This window comes from Eimeria mitis, genomic scaffold (genome assembly GCF_000499745.2).
Source record: "Eimeria mitis Houghton genomic scaffold, Emh_scaff415, whole genome shotgun sequence".
Classification (NCBI taxonomy): domain Eukaryota; phylum Apicomplexa; class Conoidasida; order Eucoccidiorida; family Eimeriidae; genus Eimeria; species Eimeria mitis.
Genome location: NW_024015339.1, coordinates 2,112 through 12,500, shown reverse-complemented (window position 1 = coordinate 12,500; position 10,389 = coordinate 2,112). Strand labels below are relative to the sequence as shown.

Genomic DNA, 10,389 nt, shown 5'->3' with positions numbered 1-10,389 from the left:
GAAGGAAGCAGCAGCAGCAGGAGCAGCAAAGGGAGCCGACACGGCATCGGGAGAGGAATGGCCTGCTGCTGCACAGACCCTGCATGCAGAGGCAGCAGCAGCAGCAGCAGCAGACGCAGCAGCTGCAGCGGCAGCAGCAGCTATGTACAATGCGAGTGACCCTCTCTCTATCTGCAACGGCGCTGCAGCAGCAGCTGCTGCAGCAGCTGCTGTTGCTGCTGCATCTGATGCTGCACCGTCTGTCGTCCAGGCAGCAGCAGAGGCCGAGGCAGCAGCAGCAGCAGCGGCAGCAGCAGTCGTAGCAGCAGCAGGATCACTCTCACTTTCAGATGTATCTGCTGCTTCTGCTGCAGCGGGGCTTCAAGCGCGGCGGCTGCTGCATCGCGTTGCTGTTGCTCGTACTTTGCATGCAGGCGCCCCTGCTGCTGCTGCTGCAGTGAGCTGAGTCCCTCTACTGCTGCTGCTGCTGCTGCTGCTGCTGCTGCTTCTGATGCTATGATTTGCATTCAAGAGCTGGCATTCAGTGCTGCTGCTGTGCATGTGGTGTTTGCTTCTGCAGTTGCTGCTGGAGGAGCAGCAGGCGAGCGGCTCGTGTGAATCTGCTGCGCGTCTCTGTTTGCTGCATGCAGCCGCTGTTTGGTGAGCCGACCTGCTGCTGCTGCTGCTGCTGCTGCTGCTGCTTGTTGCTGCTGCTTGCTGCTGCCTGCTGCTCTAGTGTGCCGGTGCGAGCCGCCTGTTTGCTGTATTCAGGTTGCAGCTCCCCTCGCAGCACCAGCAGCAGCAGCAGCAGCAGCAGCAGCGGACAGACTCAGCAGGGACCTTCCCTCATTGGCTGCTGCAGGCCACTGCAGCACTGCAGCAGGAGCTTGCAGCAGCAGCAGAGCCGTGGCGCCGTATACAGGAGCAGCAGCAGCAGCAAAAGAATAGCAGCAGGACAGAGCAGCAGCTGCAGCAGCTGCTGTTGCTGCAGCCGTGCTTGAATCCCATCGTGAGCAGCGCAGCAACGCTGCAGCAGCAGTATCGTGCCTTGAACACAGCGGCATCAACACTGCTGCCTCTTCCTTCTGACACCCAGCAGCACGAGCAGCAGCAGCAGCAGCAGGAGCATGAGCAACCGGACGCGGAAGTGTTCCCGCTTGCTGCTCTGTCTCGCGTTGCTGCAATGGCTGCTCGCTGCGGTTCGCTGCTGCAGCAGATGCCGGGGTGTACAGTCACCTTACCCCCTCTCCTGCCTGTGCTGCTGCTGCCTCTTGCTGCTGTCGAGGCGCTGCGGCTACCTCAGGTTTTGCTGCTGCGTGCTGCTGAAGACACGCGTCTGCTGTCTCCCTCATCAGCATCCAAGCAGCAGCAGCAGCTGCTGCTGCAGCTGCAGCAAGAGCAGCTGCAGCACGATATGGTGGAGGAGCAGCAAGCTGTAGGCATCTTGACCCTCGAACGCTGCAGTGACTGCTGCTTCTTCGCTGCTGCTGCTCTGCTGCTGCTGCTGCTGATTCTCTGCATTGCAACACTTGCTGCTGCAGCTGCTGATGCTTTTCAACCCTGCTGCTGCTACTGCTTCTCAACGCTGCTGCTGGTGCTGCTGCTGCTGCTGCTGCAGGTGTGGGGCGGCAGCGTCTACAGCGAGCCAGAAGACAACGCGGAGGTTCAGCTGCCCATAGTAGAAGAGGAGCAGCAGCAGGAGCAGCAGCGAACTGTCTCTGCTGCTGCTGCTATGCAAATCGCCGCCCTCGCCCAGTACAACATGCTGCTGCTGCTGCTGCTGCTGCTGTTGCTGTTGCTGTTGCTGCAACAACTACTGCTGCTGCTTCTGCTGTGTTTGCTGCTGTTGTTGCTGGAGAGACAATGCAGGACTGCAGAACAATAGCTTAACGAGAGCATCCACTGTGCGTGCTGCTGCTGCTGCTGCTGCTGCTGCTGCTGCAGGGCCCAGTGTCTGCTTGCCTACACTGACATGGCCGCCTTTGCGCCCCACATATCAGCAGCAGAAACAGCAGTTCGTTTGGTGAGCAACAACAGCAGCAGCAGCAGCAGCACCCATAGCAACAGAGGCAGCAGCAGCAAGAACGCGCGCACTTGTATTTGTGTTGTTGGTGGTTAGCAGCCTTGCTGCTGCTGTTGTTGCTGCTGCTGGCTGTTAGTGCTGCAGCATTTTCACCAGGTTTCCTCTTCGCTGCATCTGCATTGTGCCCCCATATTTGCTGCTGCCGCTGTTGCTGCTGCTGCTGCTCTTGTTGCTGCTGTTGCTGCAGGCGTTTCTTGGTGAGTTGTCTGCTGCGGTTTGTCTTTGCTTTGTTTGCGGCTTGAATTTGTTGGGGCCCTTCCATGCTTTTGTCTACTGCGCCCTCAGAGGCAACGCACAGACAGTAAGATCTCCTGCTGCTGCTGCTGTTGCTGTTGCTGTTGCTGCTGTTGCTGTTGCTGCTGTTGCTGTTGCTGCTGCGGCTGTTGCTGCTGCTGCTGGTGATGGTGCTGGTGCTGCTGTTGATGGAGTGTATTGCTTGGGTATGAGCCATTCTATGATTTCAGGAGGACGCGAGCATGCCTTCGCAAATACAGCAGCAGCAGCAGAAGCAGCACCAACAGCAGCAGCAGCAGCAGCAGCTGCAGCAGCAGCAGAGAAAGATGAATCGCTGGGATGAGTTGCTGCAACACCTCGATAGACACTGGAAACGTTCGAATGCTGGCTGTCCTTTGGTGCAGCCTGGTGATTACCCTGCTGGTGCTGCTGCTGCTGCTGCTGCAGCTGCTGGTGCTGCTGCTGCACCTCCCACAGCAGCAGCAGCAGCGGCAGCGCGTGTAGAGGCTCAGCGGCTATTTGCAGCACTGCAGCAGCAGCTTCAGTCTCTTGCTGTTCTCTTGGGCCCCCAAAGAGTACCCCCTAGAGTCGTGAGTGGTTACAGCAGCAACAGCAACAGCAGCAGCAGCAGCAGCAGCAGCAGCAGCAGCAGCAGCAGTCTGCATCAGCAGCTTGCTCTTGCAGGGTTTAGTGTGCTTGCTGAGGGTTTAGGGTTTAGGGTTTAGGGTTGGAGCCTTCCCCTATAGCTGAACAGACTCTTTGCCCCATCGCGGCGAACCAGCTGCAGCATTTGCTGCTGCTGCGGTTTCTGCTGTTGCTGATGGTGCTGCATTTGCTGTTGCCGCTCCACCTGTGGTGGTGATGACTGCTGCTGCATCGTTGCTGCCCCCGTTCTCCCTCGCATTTGCTGCTGCTGCTGATGCAGCAGCAGCAGCGCGTGTTGCTTATGTTTGTGCTGCTGTTATCTGTGTTTCTGTTTGTGTTGCTGCTGTTGCTGCTGCTGCAGCTGGCGTTTCTGCACGATCGCCTGAAGGAGGAGACGGGCGGGTTGGCTGCGTTGCCGCTTCTGCTGCTGCAAGGGCGGCTCGAGGCAGCAGTGGTGCTGCTGGAGAAACAAGTCGCAGCAGCAGCAGGTGCTGCAGCAGCAGGACCTGCAGCAGCAGCAGCAGCACCAGATGGCGCGTTGGGAAAGCAGCAAGATGCGAGGAGAGAACTGCAAACGCAAGCAGCAGCACTAGACCAGGTATTTGCTGCAGCAAACTTTGCTGCCGGTGCACTGAAACATATTGCTGCTGTTGCTGCTGCACTTGAATCTTTTTCTGCTGCTGCTGCTGCTGCTGCTGCTGCTGTTGTGTCTGTTTCATCTTCTGTCGTAGCTGCGAGGTGTCATCTGCTGTGACGGCGCTGTTTGCCTTTCCTGAATTTGTTGCTGTTGCTGTATTCGCTGCTGCTGCTAGATTTGGTGCTGCTGCTGCATTTGCTGCTGCTGCTGCTGCTGTTGCCGCGGTGTTTGTTTGCCTCAGCTGCGGGCGGCGGTCGCGCGGCAGCAGCCGCTGCTGCTGCCCCGCCTAGACAAGGCCCTGAAGCAGGCAGTGAGTCGTGCTGCTGCTGCGTTTGCTGCTGCTGCGTTTGCTGCTGCTGCTTTTGCTGCTGCTGCTTTTGCTGCTGCTGCGTTTGCTGCTGCTGCTGTGCTTCCTGGTGCTACTGCTGATCCTGCCCTTTGTGATGCTGCCGATATTGCGGTTGCTAGTACGGGCGTTTTTAGAGTTGCTGCTGCTGTTGGTGCTATTGCTGCTGCTGCTGTGTCTAGGGGGAGCTTGCATGCGCTGATGCTGCTGATTGCTGCAGCAAGGCAGCAGCAATGCCGTTCAGTTGCGACTATATTGAGGCTTGTCTTTCACGGCAGCAAAAAGAAGTCTAAACCTGCTCTTGCTGGAGCAGTACTAGCAGCAGCACAGCTGCAGCAGCAGCACAGCTGCAGCAGCAGCACAGCTGCAGCAGCAGCACAGCTGCAGCAGCAGCTCTTGTCCCTTCTGCAGCAGTAGCACAGCTGCGGCAGTAGCTCTTGCTGCTGCTGCAGGAGCAGCAGCACAGCAGCAGCAGCAGCTTTTGTTGCTGTATCACACGTTTTGGTACTGCTGACGTTTTAGGGTCAATTTGGTTTAAATTTAAGAAGATAACTGTTAGGGATATAAGTTCATTTAGGTCCCTCTTGGTGTTGGTTTTGCTGCTGCTGCTGCTGCTGTTGCTATTGCTGCAAACTGTTGTTCTTGCTTTTGTTTCTGCTGGCGTTGCCGTTGCTGCTGCTGCTGCTAAGTGTTGTTCTTGCTATGTATATGTATGTACACATATATATACCTATGCATATACGCATATTCACGTATATATATATATATATATATATATATATATATATATATATATATATATATATATATATATATATATATATTGTAGCAACGGGTATCCAGCCCCCTGAAGACCAAAACGAAAATCAAAATGACGACGTAGAAAACACGCAGAGCGCCTGCATGCATTACGGTGTATATTAGTATCCACATAGAAGTATATTCTAGCTCTATACATAATAGATATATATGTTTGTATAGACACGCATACGCACATACATACACACGCATGGTCTGCCAGGAGCTAGCACAGGAGCATTCACTTGGCCTCTGTAGGCTGCATGGTATGCTGCATGCTATATAAATGCATGCAGAGGTAAAGCATGCGGGAAAGGAAGCTTCGTTGAAGCTCTCTTGCTACCACACGTGAGGCTCGCTTGCGTCGCCAGCTGCGGCGAGGTGAGGTGCTCTGCAACTGGAGCCTCAGCACACCTCACCTCGGTTGGGCTGCATCCTCCCCCGCAAGCCAGGGCCCTGCGCTGAACGCCCAGGATGCCTGGGGAGAGGCGGGCGGAGTCAGCTGCCTCTGCGGAAACTCTTACTCCGAGTATTTGGTTTCATTGCAGCTCGTTTCTGTCCCTGAGTAAAGCGGGAATGCACGCATTATATTTGGTATCACCGCATGGTTCGACCGGCAGCTGCGAGCAACTGACCCACCCTGCACGTGGTCTCGAGCAAAGCTGAAATCGTCAACCGTTAGCCGTTTCCTTTTTCCCCGATGGAGATTGATCCTGATTTGACCTTATTTGGGGGAGTGATACTCGGCCTGCAGCCTCACCCAGTCTAATCAAGCGACACAAGATCCTGGGAAAAGTGCACTTACGCCGAAGGCAATTCAGAAAGAATGCCTCTGTTTGCGCGTACCACCGCGACATGACGTGCGCCGGGACGCAGAAGTGGTGGAGGGGTCTATCGGTTCCCTCGAGCCATACTTCAGCCGTCAAATATCTCGGAAGATGTAGAACCGCTACTGGTAGCTTCTGTTAGACGGGGATGCCCGATGATGGTGGCTACGGTTAAGCGACTGTTCAGCTTTCCCAGAGCACACCAGGTCTATGCAAGCCTTCCGTGATGCTCTGTGATGCAAGGTTATATAAGGTCAGCGCGGGCACAGGCTATGGCGCGATAACGAAAGCTTAAGCAAGGCGAAATGCCGATAGAATGTTGAACAGCGCCAGTCCTTGATGAACAGAAACTTGCCTGCTAACGCCGAATTTAAGTGTCAGCGGCCCATTGCAGGGCTGCCCTCACTGGGGAGGAAACCGGTAGCTGGCTGGGCAACACAGAGGGAATTAAGCGGAGAAAAAGTTGAATTCGCTGAATTGATGGAGTATCTTCGTATACGAGAAAGAAAAGATGCTAATTCTGCTGCCCTAGCTAGTACGGAAGAAGGCGCGCGTGTGGGACGGGTACGAACTAGAACCTATGGATATTGCGGCTGTGAACGGTAGGCCGGCCCGGAGAGGGATTAAAAGCGATAACCGTCAGCAGCAACCAAATTCGACGTAAAAACGATAAGATATTTCGAGTTTGTAGACATGTAAAACCGGCTAGGGAACAAGTGAAGCCGAACCAAGAACAGAAGCGCAGTGGCAACAAACTAGGCGATTAGGTAAATGCCCGGGTCCCGACACATCGTGCGGCGCAGTGATGCAGCCCAAAAGGATGACGCGCACATGCGCAGTTTCACCTCTATTCAATTCCGTGAATGTACAAATTTGTGTTGACGGCCAGCTGTTGCTAACCCTACGTGAAACGGGATGCGAAGTGAATATGATATCGGAAATCAAGGCAAGGAGACGTAACTTACCCGTCTACTCATTGGAGCAGTCGCTGAGGCTATGCTTCGCGGTGTGTATGCAGGATACAACAACCTCCAACACTATGTGCGTAAAATGCACTCATAGTTCCAAAACGGGGCGCATTAGAATGGCAAGAGACTTCTATATTGGACCAGTTCACCAAGGCATAATCCGAGGCGTGCGGGGCGTGACCCGGTGGAAGGCGCAAATGCACTGATGATGTTATTGAGGTCTTTCTACCAGTAACTGATGCGAGTGTGCACCTCTCAGGCCTCCCGACAGGATCCGCATCTTTTATGATCGGTGGAGTAGAAACTGTCTCGCCAGAAAAGCGGAGCATGGAGGCTCCCATGCAGTGCCAACGCAGTGACGGGTGACGACGGAGTTATGCATGCACCTCGTAGCGGTGGTCTTGCGAAGAACGCAGTCTTAGGGAATTCGGTCGAGTTATCACTCGAGAAACCCCAGAAAGGGGGCGAAATTGGAGCAATCGTTATCAGATGTACTCAATAACAAGAGCTATCGACAGGCAGGCAACATTCTGGACGTTCAATGCACTGCGTCAAACTTATTCTTGGCGCAGCCCTACGCTTCGTTCCAAATTACTGGCAACCCTCACATCGTGAGGAAGAAACTGAGCGGCAGGAGGATGAACGTTTAAGGAAGAGCAAGGTTTAGCCGTCAACGAACGCCTTTCGAGACAATCCGGTGTTGGCGAAGACAAAGGACGAGACATGGCGCATGCGAGTCGACTTCAAGCCCCTAAAAAAACGTCCAGTGAAACAAAAGATTCCGACGCCCGGGATCGACGAAATTCTTTCCCGATTACAGGGTTTAGCGGTATACTCAGCATTTCACTTCGCTGAGACACTTTTGCATATCCCAATTTATCCGGGGGACAGGGGCAAGACGAGCTTCCACACCCGCGCCGTCAAGGTGCAGTGCACAGTATGCCATTCGGAGTCGTGAATGCAGCTGCCGAACTGCAGAAACGGGCCAATCACGAGTTCTTCGGGCCAATCACGGAGGAGTGGGCGTTAATATACACTGATGATGCGCTCGCGTTCAGCCGCGATGTGCAGGCGAACTTGCAGCACATCCAGCGTGCCCTGCAACGACTACACGAGGAGCACTGGTTCATGGAAGCGCAGAACTGTTCGCCTTTTATGCAAACAATCAGTTTCCTAGGGTTCCCTGTCTCTGCGGTAGGGGTTCAAACAGACCCATCTAGGCGATTTGGACGTGGCCGCTCCACCTGTGTACGCCCACGAACGTTCAGAAGTTCCTCGGCTTCGCCTCACACTACCGCAACTCCGTTCTTGAATTTTGTCGCATTGGTGCCCCTCTACCTGATCTTTTTAAGAAGGGCAAGCAGTTCATTTGGCCGGATAAACAGATGAAACTGCCAGAGTCCTCGTCGCCCACCTGAGATCATTATAAGTACTCGCGCTCCCTGGCTTTGATAAACCCTTGTTCCTCGCGACCAACGCCAGCGACAGAGCAGTAGAGGTGGTGCTCTCCCATCAAGCTAACACTTCGTAAGAGTGCCAAATAATCACATGCTCTTCAAGTTTCTTCACGAAAAGGGAGCAGAAGTATCGGCTGCGTGAGGAGCTCTAAGCAGTCTGGTGGGGTGTCGGCAGAACTTATATGGCAGGCACTTTACTGAGCAAAACGATCATCCATGCCTGAGACGCACGAGCCTCGGGGATTGATAGGAAATGCCTCTTAATATGTCAGGCTTGTTGAAAATATAACACTAAAGCATACTAGTGTTTATTAACTTGAACGGGTCCCGGCATAGAACGTAAGGGAATGAGGGCACGCCGCGCATATTACCAGCTTCCTTGGCCCGCACTACCTCCATTGTTTTGGATTTACAACACCCCACCGTGTTAGGGAACTCGGTTCCTTACTAGGTCTCCCAGTTGGAGTTTTGCCTTCGCTTGTGTTTGTCACGGGGGCCACGAGCCGCAGAGCTGCAGAGATTGTTTGGTGCACCCACTGACGAGAGTGAGGTCAATTTGCGAAGGCCATATGCCCCCTAAGGCCCCAAGCTCCCCTTGGCTGGCCTGCTGTAGCCAGCGCTGCAGCGCTGGGCCAAGAACTGGCGGGAGCAGAACTAATTTTGAGAAGAAAACAAGACATCCTCAGGTAACTTCACTGAGCTACAGAAACTCAAACATTTCATCTGATTCGGAAGACGAACAGATCCATCCCGAAGCCTGCGCAACAAAACTTAAAGAAAGCTCTTGAGTTTCTGTAGCTCAGTGAAGTTACCTGAGTCTGTAGGTCAGCTTATGCCCGCCGGCCCGTTATACGCGACAGTAGGGATTGATCGATGTGCACCACAAATGACTTTCAGAGGAATAACCTATTATTCAGTCATTCTTATTGAAATATTACACTAACGCGTCGTATTCGTTATTAACGTGAACGAAATCAGACATAACAAGAGACCGACTGAGGTCCCAGACCAGACATAATAGACTTCGTTGGCCCGCAGTACCTCCATTATTCATGCTCCATAAAATCCCATCATGTGAGCGGATTTACACCCTCACTGGAACCCGCAGGTGGGTTATTGTCTGCGTCTGTGTTGCCTTTTGGGGAACAAGACGCAGAGACGAACATTCTGCGCCCCCTGATGAGGGTGGGGTCCAGTTCCGATGAGCTATGATCCCTATGGCCACAAACTCCTCTGAGCTGGTCGGTTATAGGGGAGTTTCTTACAACCAGCCCAGCGTGTGCAAGCATGTTTTAATAGCTAGAGCAGCAGCTCAAAGGCTGAGCCAACCGGAAAGTCTCCACCGTCTTGGGTTCCCAGCAGGCCCGCTTTGCATTCTCTCTCTTCTCTCTTGGCTGTTTTTCCCGTTGCCCTTTTTCGACGCGCTCAGCAGCAGTAGCCAGGTTGCAACGACTGGGCCCTTTGTATCGTCTTCAGTTGCTTGCAGCTACCCACTCCACTCTTCTCTTCATTTATTTTGTGTTTGTGTTCGTTCTCTTCCTGCAGCGTGCTGTAGCACTGGCATCAGCAGCAACAATCTCACGTTAGCCATGAACCCGTCAGTCTCCTCTGCTGCATGCAGCTAATGCAATGTGCAGCTGCATGCAGCTGCACATTGCATTATTTGTGTATCTCGCCTTTACATTGGCGCTGTGATGATAGTTTCGTCTTGATTCTACATTGTTTGATGTGGCTTTTCCCTTACAGCTAGCCCTAGAAAGCCCAGTTGCCGGGGGACGGCACCGCGGGCCGAGACACGGAGGAGCCGGACGGCCGCTGGATGAGAGGCAACAGCGGCAGTGACGGCAGCAACAGCAGCAATGAGCTGGGCGGCAGCAGAAGCAGCAACAGCGGCAACGAGTTCGGAGTTGAGGAACAGGAGAAGCAGCAACGGCTGCATCGAGGTGACCCCAGCACCTACGGCAGCAGCAACGCGAGCAGTTACTCAACTAGCTGCACGCTGCATGCAGAAACACGATGACCCTGTAGTGGAACAGTAGCAGCAACAGGGTCAGCAGCTCAAGCAGAAGCAAACCGCATGCAGCCTCAGAGCAGCACGATGACTCTGTTGTTGAAGAGCTGAAGCAGTACGATGCCAGAAGATTTGTGCGGCAAGACGAGCAGCACATACAAGGAGAATGAAACAGGCACAACGAGCGGAAACGGCAGCAGCAGCAGCACCTTGAGCACATCCCAGTAGCTCTCCGGTGTGCGTACACCTTCCTTGTGCATGCAGAGGGGCTGGCGGCCTGATGCTGTCTCGGGTTTACGTTGCACATACACGAAACAGAAAGACGCAAATGTAATATATATATATATATATATATATGTATATATATATATATATATATATATATATATATATATATATATATA

General features: G+C 53.6%; 2 protein-coding genes across 2 annotated transcripts in view; both read left to right on the top strand.

Moving 5' to 3' along the window:
- Positions 1–4,341, top strand: part of EMH_0011430 (uncharacterized protein) — a gene marked incomplete at both ends in the record, with an annotated part of 10,635 nt that extends 6,294 nt beyond the window's left edge. Inside the window, 10 exon segments of the mRNA XM_038022698.1 lie at positions 1–391; positions 560–639; positions 751–1,414; positions 1,598–1,734; positions 1,924–2,002; positions 2,250–2,363; positions 2,527–2,883; positions 3,030–3,119; positions 3,303–3,539; positions 3,820–4,341. The exon segment at positions 1–391 is cut by the window's left edge and continues 731 nt beyond it. Of these exon segments, the coding sequence (XP_037878552.1) occupies positions 1–391; positions 560–639; positions 751–1,414; positions 1,598–1,734; positions 1,924–2,002; positions 2,250–2,363; positions 2,527–2,883; positions 3,030–3,119; positions 3,303–3,539; positions 3,820–4,341 (2,671 nt within the window).
- A 5,452-nt stretch (positions 4,342–9,793) lies between these two features.
- EMH_0011420 (uncharacterized protein) lies at positions 9,794–10,155 on the top strand (the record flags this gene model as incomplete). The annotated part of the gene is made up of 2 exons (XM_038022697.1): positions 9,794–9,917; positions 10,064–10,155. 2 exons carry the CDS (start codon positions 9,794–9,796, stop codon positions 10,153–10,155), a joined length of 216 nt encoding a protein of 71 aa, XP_037878551.1.
- Positions 10,156–10,389: the final 234 nt, after the last annotated feature.